Source organism: Dermochelys coriacea, chromosome 5, assembly GCF_009764565.3.
Source record: "Dermochelys coriacea isolate rDerCor1 chromosome 5, rDerCor1.pri.v4, whole genome shotgun sequence".
Classification (NCBI taxonomy): domain Eukaryota; kingdom Metazoa; phylum Chordata; order Testudines; family Dermochelyidae; genus Dermochelys; species Dermochelys coriacea.
Genome location: NC_050072.1, coordinates 5,780,015 through 5,799,146, shown reverse-complemented (window position 1 = coordinate 5,799,146; position 19,132 = coordinate 5,780,015). Strand labels below are relative to the sequence as shown.

At 46.4% G+C, this 19,132-nt stretch overlaps 1 protein-coding gene across 2 annotated transcripts; it reads right to left on the bottom strand.

Annotated features, from left to right (window-relative positions):
* Positions 1–22: 22 nt before the first annotated feature.
* On the bottom strand, positions 23–18,378 carry LOC119855964 (aquaporin-7-like). 2 transcript variants are annotated; one of them, XM_043515016.1, is made up of 8 exons: positions 18,274–18,378; positions 17,803–17,922; positions 14,839–14,965; positions 12,317–12,443; positions 8,073–8,210; positions 6,045–6,163; positions 2,018–2,235; positions 23–320 (listed from the first exon to the last, which is right to left on the bottom strand). In XM_043515016.1, the coding sequence occupies exons 3-8, from the start codon at positions 14,926–14,928 to the stop codon at positions 161–163; spliced, it is 852 nt and encodes a 283-aa protein (XP_043370951.1). In that variant the 5' UTR covers positions 14,929–14,965; positions 17,803–17,922; positions 18,274–18,378; the 3' UTR covers positions 23–160. The 2 variants fall into 2 exon arrangements, with proteins under 2 accessions (XP_043370951.1, XP_038258894.1); XM_038402966.2 differs by lacking the exons at positions 17,803–17,922; positions 18,274–18,378 and having other exon boundaries at positions 14,839–15,271.
* Positions 18,379–19,132: the final 754 nt, after the last annotated feature.

Below are 19,132 nucleotides of genomic sequence, written 5' to 3'. Positions count from 1 at the left end.
ATGTCCCTTGGACATTATCCACTGAATTATTGAATGTTATTTAATTAGTGGTGTGAAAACAGAAGCTCAATGAAGGCAGGGTTGAACACTTAATCCAGTGATGAAGTCATGTGGCTGATCGAACTTTCCTTTCCAGCTTTGTCCTAGCAACACTTGGACATCACAGCTGGTTAGTCTGCAAATCGTCCTTTCCTTTCCCATCTCCGCCTTCCAGCGGAGTCTGATTGTGAAAGTCAATTAGGAGTTTGTAGGCTAAGGCACCAACAAGACTTCCTAGTGTTGGAGCTACAACTGGGACCCAAAACCAGTAATCTCCAGCCCTAAAAGAAAAGACAGGACAGGTTTCCGGTGAATCAAAACCTTTGCTTTGCTGCCATATTCTACCCTAGATAAACTAAGTTTGTCTTTGCTACATAGTTGAATTCTAATCTAACAAAGTTATTTTCCCCCACAGAATGCATTCATACTGGAGGGAGAAGAGCTATGATATTATTTTGCACATTTATAGAGCTTTCTGTCTGAGGATCTCAAAGATTTCAAGGGCTCATTCCAAAAATCAATGGAAAGATTTTCCTGGATTTCAGTAGATTTTGGATCAGACCCTAGATGAATTAAGGCTCAGAATAGCCTTTAAAGTATGCAGGTAATATCAACATTTTACAGATGGGATCAGAAAGAGAGAAGGTCTATGCCTTTCCCAAGGTCACACAGGAAGCCTATTTCAGCATAAGGAGTAGAACCCAGGTCTGAGTCCTTTACTTCACCGCACAACCATTTTTGCTGTAATGGGAATTGCAGTCTACATGCTGCCATACATTGAAACAATGTGTGACTGTCACTTAATCTTACTGTGAATGGCATTTGCCTGTATCCACATCCACTGCAAGTAGATCCCGGTGCTGTTGAAATGTGTTTTGATTATTTGATGGCTCGCCCTTAGCTACTATTTTAATATCTCTTAGACAAAGCAGTCAGACTTGGACCTAGATTATGTGCCAGCCAGTCAGAATGCTGGGTGAATGTTGTGGCATATGAAAGAGCAGCTGTCAAGGTTCCCTCCCCACTCTGAACTCTAGGGTACAGATGTGGGAACCTGCATGAAAGACCCCCTAATTTATTTCTAACAGTTTAGGTTAAAACTTCCCCAAGGCACAAATTCTTTGTCCTTAGAGGGTACGCTGCCACCACCAAGTGATTTAACAAAGAATCAGAGAAAGGACCACTTGGAGTTCCTATTCCCCCAAAATATCCCCCAAAGCCCTTACACCCCCTTTCCTGGGCAGGCTTGAGAATAATATCCTAACCAATTGGTTACAAAGTGATCACAGACCCAAACCCCTGGGTCTTAGGACAATAGAGAAATCAGTCAGGTTCTTAAAAGAAGGATTTTATGAAAAAAAAGGTAAAAATTGCCTCTGTAAAATCAGGATGGAAAATAACTTTACAGGGTAACAAAAGATTCAAAAACACATCAGAACTTCCTCTAGGCTTAGTTTCAAAGTTACAAAAAACAGGCATAAACCTCCCTCCAGCAAAGGAAAAATTCATAAGCAGAACAAAAGATAATCTAAGATGCCTTGTGTGGCTTTTACTTACAATTTTTTTAATACGAGAGACTTCTAGGATGGTTTATAGGAGAAGGAGTTTTCTGACCTGATGCTTCTCTGCTTCCCAAGAGAACACACAAAACAAAGCCTTCCCCCCACCCCAAGATTTGAAAGTATCTTCTTTCCCCCATTGGTCCTTTTGGTCAGGTGCCAACCAGGTTATTTGAGCTTCTTAACCCCTTACAGGTAAGGAGGAATTCTTGGCTACCCTTAGCTGTATGGTTATGACAGCAGCTTTCTCACTGGAGTAGGGAACCAACCTGCATACTGGGATTCTAACTGGTCAGAGATTAGTTTCTCCCTTAAAGTGCTTTTTAAATAAGGGTTAATAGAGTTTATCTTGTATTAACACGTTTTTCAGGTCACACATGTATGATCTGTACAGTGTAAAAGGAAAGAAGGTAACCTACCTAAAGACTTCAATTCCCCAGCCTGCTATTGCAGTAAAGATCCTTGGAGGCAGGTCCCTGGAGGGGTTTATTGCATATCCAGTGTTTATTCCCATTGCCATGCCGATCACTGACACCAGGAGCCCAGTGATCACAGACTGAGTGCCCTGTAGGGCTCCATTATTCTTCTTGTCATAGATGGCAAGAATGCACAACATGAGCACCACTGTGGCAAGGAACTGTGGGATCAGAAGAAAGCACAGGTCAGTAGAGTAGTGCATCTCAAGGCCAAAAGGAGTCACAGAACAGAATATCAGGGTTGGAAGGGACCTTAGGAGATCATCGAGTCCAAACCCCTGCTCAAAGCAGGACCACGCCCCAATTTTTGCCCCAGATCCCGAAATGGCCCCCCTCAAGGATTGAATTCACAACCCTGAGTCACTGGAACATGTGAAAGGAGCAGAGCCCAGAGTGAGGAATCAGGACCTGCAGCAGAGCTAATCTCCAGGCAACCTCGTCAGGACAACTGACCTGCAGCAGCTGCTTGATTAACCATGCCACCTGATTAGCAGCAGGGGCCAGCAGGCTGGCTCTTTAGCCAGCAACCGCAGCAGCTCACTGGCTTCTCAACATGCATACTGGTGCGTGCTCCTGCATTACCTGGTTCCTGCTGCTCCTGCCTTGAATCCCTCCTTGCCTGATCCTATATTCACTCCAGTTCCTGCCCTCCAGTTTGACCCTTGGTTCTGACTACTGACTCAGGCTTAATCCTGGCTCTGGTGTCCAGTTCCTACCATCTCATTTGACCCTTGGCTTTGGCTCTGGAATACTCATGCCCACTCTGACCACTAGGCATGATGCCCGCTCCAGTTTCTAGGCTAGACCATTCTCATCCTGGCTGACTGACAATTTGAAAAGATACATTATCCATGGACTGGATGGGTTGTGAAGCATTTCATCTCCAGGTCACCATTTTGAATCTGACCAAGGTTGGGAGTAACCAGAAGTTGTTAGTATCTGGTCACAGCCAGCCGCTGTGAAATAAACAGAGGGCCCCATTCCAAATGAGTGTGTCCACAGCACAATAGCCACTAACATAATTATACATGTGTACGTGTGTCTGTATAAACTATTTTTTATGTCCTTCCACCTCTAAACCAAAGTGCCTTAGTTATTCTGAGTCCACTTTTACCAGACTCAGAGGGAGCCATAAAAACCCGTAACAATGAGCCCAAATAGCTTTTCTAGATGTAAAAGTGTCATGACTTTCACATCCATTATCTCAGCCTCTTTCCAGGGCAAGGCTCCGGGGATCTGTGCCCAGTTGGAAAGCTGTGAATTTCCCCTCTCTGATTGAACAAAGTTCCTATTTCTAGCCCTACAGCATCCCCGCCATCCTGGGCTAGGATTCAGTTGGAGATTACTGCATTTGACCCTCTGCACTTGGTGAGAATTTGCCCAAGGTTCTGCCTTTTGCAGCCATTCCACACACACATCAATAGGAGCTGAAGACTTGTCGCTACTGGGAGCTCTCACTGTCATTCATCTTCTTCTGCAGCAGTGACATACTCTGCATTGCCTAGAAGACAGAACAAATCCAGGGACACCTGGAGACTTTACAGCTGTCACTATGCTACACACCATGGCCACTCAGAACTTCAGCAGGACAGAACCCAGATCCTCCTGCTCCACAGGCATGGTGGGGAGAAGGGAGGTGATTGTAACTAAAAGGTACGGAATGAAAGCAAGGAATAGCTTAGAGACATTTTATATTAGACCAGCTGACACATTAGCGATAATTAGGGAGCTGGAGGGAATTGGTCCTGCGTTGTCTGGAGAATGGATTAGAGGGCTCTACACTCCTCTGTCCCTCCTAAATCAGGTTGTCCCCCATGTGGAAGAAGGAGCAAATTTGGCCCCAAAATGACATATCTTACAAAGATCAGTGGAGCTTCTGGCTCCTTGTGATCCCCTGTTGGCTCCCAGGTTCTCTCTGCTCCCACCGTCGGGGCAGCTCCTGCTGGAACTGTGCAGACATGAACTCTGGGCCCAGAACCCTACATACAGGAGGGTTCCACAGCATCACAGGCCAGATTATCAGTAACTAATCCACATGCTCTGCAAGATGGATGGCATGACAATGCCACCTCCATCCCCTCCCATCCCTCAATCAGGCAAGCGCTCATACCCTACAGTGCCCTTGGGAGTAGAAGGGGGAGGAAACTACACTGTGAAGTGGCTTTCCTGCTGCTGTCCCACACAGGTCAGGCTTCCATGGATCCCTACACAGAGAACCAGGGAAGGTTTTTTAAGGTGGACTACAGTCATGGTGATTGCTTGACAGCTGAACTGTGCTCCATGGCCAGATTATTTGGATTCTGAGGAAGGCTTGTGATTCTCACCTCTTGGACTAATGCAAGCAAAACACGTCTTGGAGAGATGCACTCACCCTCACAGTCACCAGCATTGCAGCCAAACTCACAGAGCCTCTCTGATGAGTTCCTGGCAGGGCAGGGGGCTCTGCCTTGAATGAGAATGTTGGCAAGTAGTTCTGGCCATAGCATGGTGGAGATGCTGCGCCCACACACAGAAATGGGGGTCACAGAACAGGGAAACAGCAACCCAAGTTATGGCCCTGATGAACCCCAGAGAGGCTCCTTCACCCAGATATACGAGACATGAATTTTTGGCTTATGTTTGGAAATAAACAAATAGGGAGTCTTCAACACGAAGCCTGGAGTGGAGTCCACAGTAGAAGAACTGCTAACAGAATATGAATCACAAACAGTAGAAGAACATCGTTTATATGAATTCCACATGTCAGCAAGGTGAGTAACGCCCCTGTAGAGCAGGACAGCTACAGCGCTGCCAAAGTACTGCACGGCCCAGTGGAGGCAGCTTGACGGTAATTTCATCACAACAGAGACAACATTGAAGGGAAGGAATGATGTTCTGCATGTCACTCCATGAACAGAGGCTTAAAGGTCTTTGGGATCTGATCCCGAGAAGTGCTCCCGTAACTCCCATGGACTCAAGCAGGGCCTAAACCCTCAGGTAATCATAGCCACCATTCCAGAGCACATCTCTGCCCTCTCTGCCAGCAGCAGAGGATTTATTCACAACGCCAGAGTCAATGGCTTCATGGAAATTAACATAGAACCAAGCATCAGCCTAACTGCTAGCATGAGCTAAAACAAACCACCAATATTCCCACAGCCGGAGGCCACTGCTTTTGGAGCCACATGCTAAATGAAGAGTGAGAAAGAGAGAAAGTCAGTCATAAATGTGCAGCACATGGAGAGCTGATCCTCCAGACTTCACCCCTTCCGGGTCCACCCTGGGAGCCTCACGCCAGACACCTAATTCTCCCTATGCTGTTCCTCCATGGGGCTGAAGTCACAAGATCAGCCTTTTCCCAACAACTCTCGCCACCAGCTTATTCAGAATCAGCTCAGAGACCCCTCCATGATGCACAGGTAGCAGAGAAGCCCCATATGCCTCTGCCCTTCCCTCACTGGCGCAGGGTATGAGTGGGTGCTGATGCTCTCCTAACCCCCCAGTACATTTCAGCAGTGATTCTGTGGACCATGGAAATAATTTTTGAAAGAAAACAAACAAAAAACTGTAAAGAGCCTGAAATAGTCCCAGTAGCGACCAAGTGCCTTACAGAGCAGTCACCTGTTGGGACAGACAAATGCACTCCAAACAGAGCTCTGCTTCAGTACTGATCGTTCAGTCCCCAATAGTAAGGCTCCCGCCACCCTCCTCTGCGCTCTGTTTGCGTGCACCCACCTGCCAGTTAAGCCACAATACTAGAGCTAATCACCTTTAAATTCAGTTACCTGTGCCACAGCCAAACATCCTCCACTGTATGCTCATCAGGGCAGTTGACGTGTCTTTTACAGTGCTGAGCACGCTACTGCTGCTTAGCAGTAACAGTCCTCTGCATTAAACCTGCAACAGCACCTAGCCACCAAGCCAGGCAGCTGTGACCTCAGCTGTGCTCCAAACACAACAGTGACATGGCAAAGAAATCCTGGGCACTGACCTCATTTACAAATCCCCCCAGCAGAGTCATATATGGAGCAGGGTAGGTGGCGAAGATCCCAGCTGTGCCATTAGGCCCTGTCACAATGTAGTGTCCGTCAGAGTATTCACACAGTGCATCTAGGAGAAAGGGAAGACATGGGGTTAACCCTGCTGCTGATGCTGGCCCACACAGGGGCCCTCAGATTGTGATGATGAGGGCAAACTAAGGAGGGAGAACAGGATGGTCACACCCTGACTAAATGCAAACTCACTGATTGCGGTCAGGATAGGAACAAAGACAGAGGGGAAAAGGAGAGAGAGACATGGCCAAGCAGCCACTCCTATTCCAGGGAAGTGAGTTCATGGATATCTTGGGTCCCTGAGACTTTGCCCAGCAGAACTTCTTCCTGATCACAGGCTCCCAGCTCCTACTGTGTGCCTCTCTGACATGTAGAGGCTTGGATGTGGGCTCTGCAGGTGATGGTGAGGAAAGCTCTTGGGCCTTTGGGAAGAACAGAGGCTGTTTCTCTGCTCCCCTACAGAATTTTTAGACATGCCGGAGCTGGGTCATAGCAGCTCCCCTTTCTGGGAATTGCTGGCAGTAAAATAAATGCCAGTCCCCTCTTGTCCAGATTTTCAATGGGGCTGAGCCCACCCCACCACACCCCAGTGGAGATCAACGGCAGCTATAGCTGCTCAGTAGTTTTTAAAAGCAGGCCATGTCCGCCTGCCTCCTTTGCTAAGTCTGCACCCCTCACTTTGGGATCCAGACCTCACCACAGTAACCTCAGCCCTGGGACTCCTAGTAGGCCTGCCTGCAGCGTACTACTCTTGGGGTGGCACGTGCAGACCTTTGAAAGCAACGGCTGGCTCATAATGCAGCTGCCTAACCACTAGGCAGCTTTAGGCAGTGGGACTACGTGACACCTGCTTTCTAGCAAATGCACTGCCTTCCTGGGCGCACTTCAAGCTATTGGCTATGATCTGTAAGGCTATATGGGTATGGCTGCACTGCAGTGTAAGCCCAGGGTTTGAACTCAGGCTCAAGCCTAACCTTCCTTCTGTCTACACACAAATTATGCTAACCCAGAGTCCCACGACCCCCCAGGGTTCGAGCATGAGTCAAGTTGGGACACAGAGTTCATGCCCTATTGCTTTGCACTATAGATAAAGCCCCATCTGGGAGTCCACCAAACGTATCCCACATGCTGACTTTCTTTGTCTTCTGCACAGTCAAGTTTGATGGACAGTCAAGTTTTCCCATGCTGCACCATAAACAAGAGGCTAGAGCAGCCACAGTTGGGGAGGGCATTAGGAAGTCTGGGATATGGGTGGTTGGACTCAGGCTTGCATTATCCAGTGTAAATGCTGGAACCCAAGATTAGGTCCTGGGGTTCAATACTTCCTAACTTGGGGTTACAAATTAATATAGACGCTCAAGCCCTACGTTAACAAACCCAGGGCCTGCTAACTTCAGTTCTACCAACCCTGGGCTTACATTGCAATGTAGACATATCCTATATGGCTAGCCAAGAGATGGCCCTCTCCCCCAAGACACAACAATAGATGAGTAGTGGAGGACTCAAATTAATGGTCCCAAGACTTAGTTGTCTGGAAGCTGCTGCCAGGCATTCTCAGCTGAGAACACTGGAATTTGCTCCTTAAGGTGGTCTGAATAAGCTGAACTCTATTGGCCTTTTGGTCACAGTGCAAAGCCCATCTCTCTTGTCAGGGGCTTGCTGGAGGTGGGTGGGAGGGGATAGAATTAAGTTGTCTATTTGATTATGAACAGAGATCTCAAGGCGGATAAGAGCGCTCTCCTTATATGAATCTAATATAGACAGGAATATACTCAAGGACAAACATAACAGTGTGGTTACCACCAGGGATCAAATTCAGACTCAGCTTTGCAGGGACTACAGTGTGAGCCACAAGTTCACATCCCTCACTGGGAGCTGCAGAACACTCATCTCCTTTGTGGATCAGGAACTGCAAGTGAACCAATCCATTCCCAGCAATTACAATAACGTTGGAAAAGCAACTATACCATAGTACATGCAGAACACTAGGGATGCTGCCAAGAAGGAGCCCAGGAACTGGCCGATTATGTAAGCTGGCAGTTTTCTCCAGGGAAGATTTCCTAAGACGCAGTGTGTGAAGCTTATTGAAGCATTCATATGGGCTCCTGTTTAAAAACATATATACATGTATAAATACACACACACACACATATATATATTACATCAGCTTTATAAATAATGTGTCTATGCCAGCATAACAACTCCATAGCCCCATAGTTGATGGTCAGCACTGAGACTAGAACCCTGGACCTCTGCTCCCAAGACACCAAGTGCCAAGAATTCAGAGGCTTATATCCACCAGTCCCTCCAGGAAATAGCAGGGGTGCCTCTAGCAGGTCTGATTCTCCGGTGCCTTGCACCTTGTGTTGTCATTTACACCTGCGGGGAGCAGTCAAAATGCTACAATTCCGGATTCTGGCTATGGTGAGGAAGAAAGCATCAGTGTCCCAGCTCCTGTGCTGCCAGTGAGTTAGTTCATTGCTCCATCCCACGCATCAGGGAGCCTGAGAAGTTCTCCCATGCTTTGCTAAGTTGCCATTTGTTTCCGGCACAGTGAGTGCAGCAGGGAACAGACCTATGGGCTCACTGGGCCACGATTCATGCCCTGCACATTATAAAACAAATCACAGTGGTAGCACTTACACCCACTTAGAATATCAGAGTTGGAAGGGACCTCAGGAGGTCATCTAGTCCAACCCCCTGCTCAAAGCAGGGCCAATCCCAATTTTTCCCCAGATCCCTCAATGGCCCCCTCAAGGATTGAGCTCACAACCCTGGGTTTAGCAGGCCAATGCTCAAACCACTGAGCTATCACTTGCTATCACTCTCCACAGATGCAAATGACAACACGAGGTGCAGGGCAATGGTGACTCAGGCCCCATCACAGCCACATGCTGGGTTCTGAGAAGTAACACACTGGCTGAGCATTTCTGCTCTGCAGTCCACGTGCTGTTCCACTTCCACCTGCAGCCACAAGTTAAGTGATGACAAGCACCGAGGGCCTGACCCTAAGCAGGGCAGGGCAGCGCAGACTAACCTGCCCTAAAGTCAGTGGGAGCTGCAGGTTCTCCGCAACTCTAAAATCAGGCCTTACGTCTCGTTTCAAAGTAAAAGGTTGAGGTACAGGGAGGGGATGACAAGCCCTGGGATTTCCCAGTGAGAGCCACAGCAGAAGGCCTCAGGCGCAAAGCCAAAAAGGCAAGAACAAGCTACATCTGAGCAATAACCTTCCAGAAAGGTCTTCAGCTTAGCTCTGGGATATGACCTGCTTTGGGAAGCATGTTCTCACTGTTATTAATCATTACAGTTACACCCAAAGGAATTGAGCAAGACAGACGCAGTCCCTGTCCCAAGGAGCTCACAGTCTCAAAATGGATTTACTTTAGCCTCTTGGCAACTTGTTTGTCTAATGAGGCAAGAGCAGTTTTTCTGCTCTCGACAGGAAGTCTTGCAGTTCAGGTACTGGATTGCAACTTGACAGTTATGGGCTCAGTTCTTGTCTCTGCTTCCGAATTCCCCTGTAGTAAATTGTTAGCGGTGAGGATAATTACCCACTGGAACAATGTACCAGAGTCATGGTGGATTCTCTGTTGTTCTTCAAGATGTGTTGTTCACGTCCATTCCATTGTAGGTGTGCACGTGCCTACGTGCATGGCCATCGGAGACTTAGCGGTACCCATAAGAGATGCGCCCTCTCGGTTCCTTCTTGCCAACAACTCCAACAGAGGGGCAAGAGGGCGGGTCATGGAATGGACATGAGCAACACATCTCGAAGAACAACAGTTAAAAAGCGGGCTCTGTCTTAGCTCCGGAGACTGTTGGCGCTCGCCTAACTTCTGCAAGGCCTTGGCGGGGGGCTTGCCCTTATGGGGAACCATAGCCAGTTCCTTTGCCACACGCAGAGTCGGCTGCGCCGTCAGCTCAGGCCCTGTACCACTCTCCAGAGTCAGTGGCAGGTCCTTACAGGTCCCCACAGCCAAGCTCTTCAGTGGGTCCAGAGGGGGGTGTGCAGCCCGAGCAGGGTCCTTTACCCAAAGCCCCTTGGTCGAGCTTGGCCAGTGCCACCGCCTTAGTCTTTTTCTTCAGCACCGGCGACAGGGATCAGTGCCAGGAGGACCCTGGCGCCGGAGGTGCGCTACACACCGAAGTTGAAGCACTGGGTGCCGTATCAGGTCGCTCTGGCTCCAAAGCTGGGCGCAGGGCAGCCTGCATCAGGAGTGCCCTAAGGTATATGTCACGCTTTCTTTGTGTCCACAGCCAAAAGTTCTGGCAGATGCGACAACACTCCTTTATATGGGTTTCCCCGAGGCACTGTAGACAACTCTCGTGCAGATCACTAACAGGCGTGGGCCTGTTACACAGTGAACAGGGCTTGAAACCCAGAGAGCGGGGCATGCCCTGCCAGGGACAAAGTCCCTGCTGGGACACTATCTGACTAAACACTTAACGGGTACTTAACCACCAATCAACAACGATTAAAACTATTTACAGGTAAAGCAGAAAGTTAAACTAGATGAGCAGGGCTGGCTCTAGGTTTTTTGCCACCCCAAACTCTGAGAGCAAATGCTGCCCCTGGAATTGTGCTGCTCCAAGCATGTGCTTGCTTTGCTGGTGCCCAGAGCCAGTCCTGTAGATGATAAACCACTGACCACTTGCGAAGCAAGGGACAGAGGTGCTCTGACTGACCACCAAGGGCAGTAAGAAGGAACTGAGAGGACGCAGGGCTGGCAGCACCTGATATACTGTGCCATGAGCGCGGCACTCCAGAGGGCACCACAGCTGGCCCTATGGGTACCGCTAAGGCAAAAGTCTCCGACGGCCGCACACATGGGTGCATGCACACCTACAATGGAATCGACATGAGCAAGCACTCAAAGAAGTCCCCTTCACCCAGCCCATTTTCACTAGAGGAGATCTGCTAAACTCCACATTAACAGTAAGACTAAGAGCAGATTTCAAATGCAAGAGAGATTTTCTTTTCATTTCCAGCACACCCCCCCTACCCCCAGCCCTGGAAATCTCTTTTTCCCCTCAAATCTAAAAAACAAACAAAAACCCTCATCTGGTAATATTAAGACCATGGATGTGCTTTAATTTCTGGCCAGCATGGGTCCTAGTCTCTTCCGTCAAGGCAGATGAATGCAGAGATTAGAGAGGAAAGGAGGGATTGACCAATCATAGGAAAGATATGATACTATTCCCCTGAACCACCATCCCCAATATGCACCCATGTGTGTGTATCAGACTCATAAGCCATGAGCTGTTGTACCTTCACTGGCAACACTTTGAATATAATAGGTGACAAGAGGAGAAGAGGAAGAGCACTGACTTTGCACTGGGTAATATCAGTGCCACGTAAGGCTCACTAGACACTCTACGGTTATCTTTGTCTCAGCTTTTCCTTAATCTGTCTCCTTGTTGCCATCCCTTTGTTTCTCCAGGGACTGCCTGCCAGGGATGGTGTCACTTTAAACATCCAGAAGCATTTTAAACTGGGCAACATGGAAATGTTCTCTGGTTTCCAATCACCGTGGGGTGAGATGGCCTCTCGCTGTGGGAGGAAAACTCTGTGGTTCGCTGAGTTTTCCCCAAACGCTGCTGTTGAGAGTGGGGTTTGCCACACACCTTCCAGCACCATCATGGAATGAACATGTGGGATCATCTCTAGATCAAGGAATCCCAGAGCTCTGCGCAGAGGCAGGAGAGCCACAGGGCCATGTGCGCAGAAGCAGGGAGCCATGCACTGGTGGAGATTCCCGCGCTGAGGCTCCTTGCTGCACACTGCTCCTAGAGGAATGGAGCCTCCTCCACTCAACATTTGCACTTTCCAGGCTCTCAGCACCCAGGTGTGTTACAAGGCTCTCCCCTCAGCCATTCACTCACTGTGCTTTGGCCTGCCTGCAAAGCACCAATTCCTTTTCCCAGGAGGTACTGAGCATCTCCCGTTGAGTGCCTCAGAGCTGAGAGCGCTCAGTGTTTCGAAGGATCAGGCCCAGAAGAGTAAAGGAGGCAACCTAACCATTCAGCTGTACCTCTGGCTCACTTATACAGACTCCAATGAGCTTCATGCATGCCACTCACTAGGATATATCCAGTATCCCTAGGGGAATCTGCCACTACTCACTGTGCTGGACAGTTGGCCACTACAGGATGCACAACCCCATAATCCTGGTACTAGTACATTTCATTGCTGTCCTACAGTCTTACTCACCAGAGATGCCGCCGGCTGCATGAATCCCCATAGTGACACCAATTCCAAATGCCAAGTTGATGCTCAGATACTTCCCAAATTCTCCTCTTCCTAATGTCACCTGAGCAACACAACCTATACCAAAGAACTAATGCAGAGAAAAAGAGTCATGCACAGTGATTTCCCTACACCCCTCCTGAATTTCCTCAACACCCCCCACCCCCAGTTTTGTGAACTAGTTACATGCCAATTTAGTGACTGTTTGGAAATTTGAATTGAAATTGAAACATTAATACATACTTTAAAAGCATATAACGTGTATGATAAAATACGTATATCTGAAAAAGTATAATAGATTTGAAAAGTATGAACATAGATTAGCTTCCTTATACAGCTGTTGTTTTTTATGACAATGTCAGTGCATTCATTTCGGTGATGTTGGCCAACCTAATAATTTCAAATGATGATTTGTAAGCAAAGTCTAAACGAGCTCTCCCCGACAGCTAGTGATGAGCTGGGGGGAAAGGCTTCAGGACCAGATTGTATTTACATTCACACCTAATCTACCTAAGTATCCAGCAAACAGAGTTGTATTGCCCAAGTGATAGATTTTGGCTGGGGTACAAATCACTTGAATGCGCAGGCGGGGGGGGGGGGGAGGGAAGGGAAGGGAAGAGCAGGAGGTTAATGAAATGTTGTTATTCTTATTGTCTGAGTAAAGGGCAGTAGAACTGTACTTAGCCTCTGCTGATTGAGGGCATCAAAAGAGAGGGACAGGTGTTTTGCTTGATGGTCTGCCTGAGTCCCAAGTATAATTTGACCTGCCCCTCTCCACTGTTTTAAGTCAGAGCTGATTAGGCTCCATAGATAGTCTTTTGTTCTGTTAAGTGACCACTGCAGCTGAAATCACTGATAATCAGATCTAACAGGTTTCAGAGTAGTAGCTGTGTTAGTCTGTAGTCGCAAAAAGAAAAGGAGGACTTGTGGCACCTTAGAGACTAACAAATTTATTTGAGCATAAGCTTTCGTGACCTACAGCTCACTTCATCGGATGCATTCCGATGTAGCTCACGAAAGCTTATGCTCAAATAAATTTGTTAGTCTCTAAGGTGCCACAAGTCCTCCTTTTCTTTTTTGCGAATACAGACTAACACGGCTGTTACTCTGAAACCTGTTATAGCTGAGATTATGTTTTCCAACTTGCATTACTTTGCATTTATCAACATTGAATTTCATCTGCCATTTTGTTGCCCAGTCACCCAGTTTTGTGAGATCCCTTTGTAACTCTTCGCAGTCTGCTTTGGAGTTAACTATCTTGAATAGTTTTGTATCATCTGCAAATTTTGCCACCTCACTGTTTACCCATTTTTCCAGATCATTTATGAATATGTTGAATAGTAATTGTCCCAGGACTGACCCCTCAGGGATACCACTATTTATCTCTTTCCATTCTGAAAACTGATAATTTATTCCTACCCTTTGTTTCCCATCTTTTAACCAGTTACTGATCCATGAGAGGACTTCCCTCTTATCCCATAATGGCTTACTTTTCAAAAGTCAATTTAAATTAAATACATTTTTTTTAATTTATATTTTTTTAGAAATCTAGACCTCTTACGTGTTTTGGTGTATTTTGCATTATCCTTATGTTAAATTTCCATTATCCTAACAAAACATTTAATTTATTCATATCTCTTTTATATGTTACTGTGTGTGTGTGAAGTAACACCAAAACCAGGCATGATCAACAAAAAGGGGGGAGATTTTGTGTGATCTGGAGATCAACATTTGCTAGGATGATGCAACCAGAGGCTAATTCCCAGTTTGCTTTAATTGCAATAATTAAAATGATCAGATAATGTGTTCTATCTTCAGAGCGTTTTTACAAATGTTAATTAACCCCCAACATGCCTGGGAGGTGGGTAAATATTATTGTGCCCATTTTATAGAGAAGATTTTAAGAAGTGGTAATTGTCAGAGTCGGGATTAGAAGGTGAGAGGTCTGCTCCTCAACCCGGTGGTCAGATCTTGCCAGTGGCTCACTGTCCTCTTGGACAAGATACTTCACTTCTCTGCCAGTTTCCCCATCTGTATAATGGGGATAATAATACTGACCTCCATTATGTGTGCAGAGAGAGAATCAGCACAGGTGCCACCTTGACATAACCAGCGTTTTGCTAACAATTAGCTGCTGCTTGATGACATTTACAATATGTTGTTTGTTCTTTCATAAAAGAGAATTAGAATGGTCATTTCATCCCCAGGCTGCTCCATTCCTGATTCTCCTGATCTCTGCCTCTGCTACCTTCTGTCTTGTCTCTTTCCCCTTGGAGCATTTTGATAGACTCTCAAGGCTCATACAAAACTGCCAAACATGATAACCACAGCTTAAAGTTAACCATTAATAACCTGCCAGCGCTACAGACACTGAAGGGGATACAGAATGAGAACCGCACATTGCTGAACCTGCAGTTCACTAGAGAAATGTACACATCAGCCATGCGCACACACACACACACACACACACTTTTACTCTTCCTTACCATCAGGAGGAATGTCCCCAAGGCCTCAGCCAGCGCCTCCCTGACGGTTCTGTTTTTGATTGTGAGCCCTTTCTTAATTTTCTCCAGCATTTTGCTCTCTGACTTCGGCTTGCAGCAGATGGAGTCCCTGTTGCGAGACCAGGTCTCATTGCACAGAACTAAGTTACCCTTTGAAACTTACCACCTTCCCTTCATTCCCTCACAGCTCAGATCATTTGCTTAAAGAGAAACAAACCAATGAAGTTACCACTAGCCTGAAAGTCCTCTCTCTTTTTTTTTTTTAACCTTTTATCTTTGCATTGTGAAATAACAGGGCAATTATGAGGTTACACAGATTTGCATGTCTGCTATGAGACAAACAAACTGCACGTCTCAATGTAGAGTTTGTCCCCATGGAGATGGAACACCTTGGTTATATTCCTAGAAGCTTACTAATTCTTCATAATCTTTTACACAAGGCACAAGCTAACGAACACCTTAGATTATCCGTGTTTTGTATTACAATGATCTTGCTCGTGTAGGTGCCAGTGCCCTCTAATGGATAGAATTAGAACTGCTCAGCAGTGTCTCATAGACTCTCTAGTGAAACCACCTCATGGAGATTTTTCGTTGGCTTCAGTGCTTTTAGTGCAGGAGGATCAGAGATCTGCCCCTGCTGTCTCTTTGAAGTTCTGAGTGACTCTGGTGTGTAGCAAAGTGACATTTGTGAAAAACGAGGTGGCCAGAGATTTGCTACTGTCCAATATTTCAATTCGGAGGATGGTGCTACAGAAGAATGTTTTAGTAACTTGGAAGTTGGGGGCTCTTCCCTTTGAGTCAATAAGAAACTATCATAAACCCCCTTTTGACTTCATCTCCTCTACATGTCAGACCCTTATTATTGTGGATTTTTGGATTTAGTATTTTCTGATTTCACTTGTTTCCATTTTTTAAAAAATTAATTCCTTTGCTTTACGAGTTTTTAATCAACAGTGTTTGATACATTGACAACAGTTAGTAGCCTTCCTATAAATCCATAAAAATGTTCAGAATTGGATTGCAATGGGAAATACTGACATTACAAAAAAAATCCTATAATTTAAACAAAACTCCTTCAGATATACGGTAAAAGTAGCACATTTGAAATTACTTTTTAAAGAGGCACACAGTATTATGTCCAAACTGACATTGCTGAACAGTAATACTAGAAGTCCATAAAAGTGTAAGAGTGTGTGTGTGTGTGTGTGTGTATGTGTGTTGGGGAAATGGGGGGAGTGTGTGTGTGTAGGGAGTGTGTGCACACGCAAGAGAGAGAGAGACAGTGTGTGTGTGTTGATGGAGTGTGTCGGCACACTGTCTCCTTAAGCAGAGCACTGAACAGTTGTTCACACAGCAGCCAGTAACAACCACTCCTGAGCCAGAGGCTGCTGCACAGACAGGTGCCCCCCATTCCTCACTCCAGCTCCGCAGAGACTGGGGACACCGCAGGGGGAGGGGGACACCCCAACACTAGGCCTCCTCCCCCTCCAGCTCTGCACAGCACAGCTCAGCTGTGCAGCCCGTCCTGCCTACCACTGCGGTCCTAGTGCTGGCGGCTCCACAGAGAGCAGGAATCCTCCTTAATGTTCTGATTCCCTGAGTCCCTCCGCATTCTTGTTAATACAGATTATATAGGGCCCTATATGTCCCATCCCCACTTGTGCAGTCAGATCTCTCTGTACACTTTCACCTGTCCACAGGCCAGGGAGGTCCTGTAAAAACTAACTCTTGTAAAAAACATTGTCTTACCTCCGCTCACATGAGAGTGAGGGAGATTATTCTCTTGGGACAACACCTACTAGCTAATAGATAATTGACTGTGAGTGACTTTCTGGTTTAAATCAATGATTTAGGGGCTGCAGGGTCCCATGGCTGAAGAGTGGGGCCCCAAACCCTGGCGTCCCGCAGGGCTAAATCATGAGGCCCCCCCCAACACACACAAATCTGGTGGCTGAAGCCAGGAGTCTTGAAACTCCACCCCTCCCCGCCCCCCATTCACACTGGGCCCTAGAGGTTTTTATAGTATGTTGGGAGGGCTTCAGAAAGAAAAAGTTTGAGCACCCTTCGTTTAAATAAGCATGGGATTTACAAGGTATAATACAAACAAATGGTTATTCAAGGACACACACAAGCCTCATAGAATCCCAGCAGCAAGAGATGGAAATCACCCATTATCCGGTCCCCATCTCTTGCCAATGCAGGACTGTCCCCTACAAAACCCCTTACCATTTACTATGAATTAAAAGATCCAAGTGACGAGGCTTCCACCATCGGTCAGGAGATGATTCCCCAGCTTAATAAATCTCACTGTGGAGAATTTTCCCTGATATTCAACCTAAATTTTCCCTTAATGTCATCTCAATTGCTTCCAGTGATACCCGTGTTCCTCCTTAAATAACAATTTGACATGCTTACACTACACATACCTTAAGACCATTATCAAATACAACTCTTAGTCGTCGTTTAAATTCAACACATTTATCACCTTTTAGACTCTTTTCTCCTAAGTCCAGTTCTCCAGCTCCTCGATTTCTTGTCTTGCTCCTCGCTGCGCTTTCTGCAAAGCGTCAATGTCTTGCTGGTACCAGGGTGCCCAGAACTCTCAGAGAATTCCAGGTGCAGTCACATAAGTACTACATAAAGAGGCCATTACCTTGCTACTCTGTCACATGATGTCAATGCAGATGATGTGCCCAACATTCCACATGCGGCATTACTGCACAACACAAGTGTGTCTTTCAGGGTCCACCCAGACCAATAAAAAGTTCTGTCACCACCTGCCCTGTAAGTTTGGGAGCTGTGCAGCTCTGGTACAATTCCCTGACACCAATATCCTGCCCACAAGCATACTAGCTTTCACCAGCTTAGTTACACTTTGCAAAGTGACACCATGAGCCCTTCCAGTTCCAGGTCTCCCCAAATCTGTCTTCCCCAAGTTCTTACTACAGACACTCAGACTGTTCCCCTCTGGTTTGTTAGCCCCAAAGGTGTGAAACCAGCCTGCCAGTGATCAGCTCACTTTGGCATGGCACACATGTTCTGCACATTTTACACACCAGAGACCCGCTTGGGATGAAAATAAACAAAAAGTTTATTTAATAGAAAAACCACAGATTCAAAGATGAAATGGTGCAGGGAAAGAAAACCTATCCAAGTTACTCAGAAAATAAACATACAGATGCAACCTGAGGCTTCACACTTCTATATTGGATAAAATCCCTTTTCTAACAAGAGTGACCTATTACCTTAAAACAGTTTGCCAGAATACACCCTGCTACAGGGAGATCAGTGTTCATGGGCGGCCTCACGCCTTGAGACGATCCCCCAAGTTCTCTTTCTGCTAGTCTGAAAGCTTCCTAGACCAATTTGTTTCAATAAATATTAAATTTAAAGAAACTATACAGGTCAATAAAATACCTCACCACATAGGACCCTCACGACACAGGACAACACTAGGGAAATAACTTCTCCTCTCTCTGCTGCTTCTTCTTCTCTCTCAGCAAAGGGCGATTTTTATGATCTGGGGGCAAATCCTTATCTTTGGAAAGAGTTTATTAATCTCATTATGCTGTTTAGCCAAATATGTAATAAATTCCCAGGCTGCCTGAGGTCTTAACAACCATTTAATTGGGAAGTATGATAATCACGCGGTCACCAAGGAGTCCCTGCCAACACCTTGGGAGATTCACTTCCCCAGCAGAGAGCTGAGCCATTGCCTGAAGTAGGAATCGTACCAATGCCTGGCCAAACACAGCCCTCCCAGCTCCATATATAGTTTGAGATCTATGCAGTATAAACACATACTTACACTGCTGATGGAAAGCACAGAAGTGTGTCCCAGGAAATGGTGCTCCAGCATGGTGATAGAAGCCATGAGTTTCTGCAGGTGCTGTCTTTCAGATAAGATGTAAAACTGAAGTCCTGGTCATTGATGGCCATCAGAGATCTGTCACCACTTCTCTCATTAACTGAGATGCAAGTCAGCCTAAATTCCCTTGTAGCTCCCAAAGAATCTTAACTTTTCAGACAAATTCTGCTCTTTTTTACCCCGTGGTAAATCTCAAGTATTTTCACTGACTTCAGTGGAGTCACTACAGATGTAACCAAGAGCAGAATTTCACACCGGCCCTAGCATTTTGTAGGCTGGTCCTGAAGCAAGGAAATTGTAACGTGATATCTAAAAAATCCTACCTTAGCGTCCATCATACATGTTGCACAATCAGTCCTATGTGAGTAATGGTTATTTTGCAGGTCAAACCCTATTTCTACCTCTCAA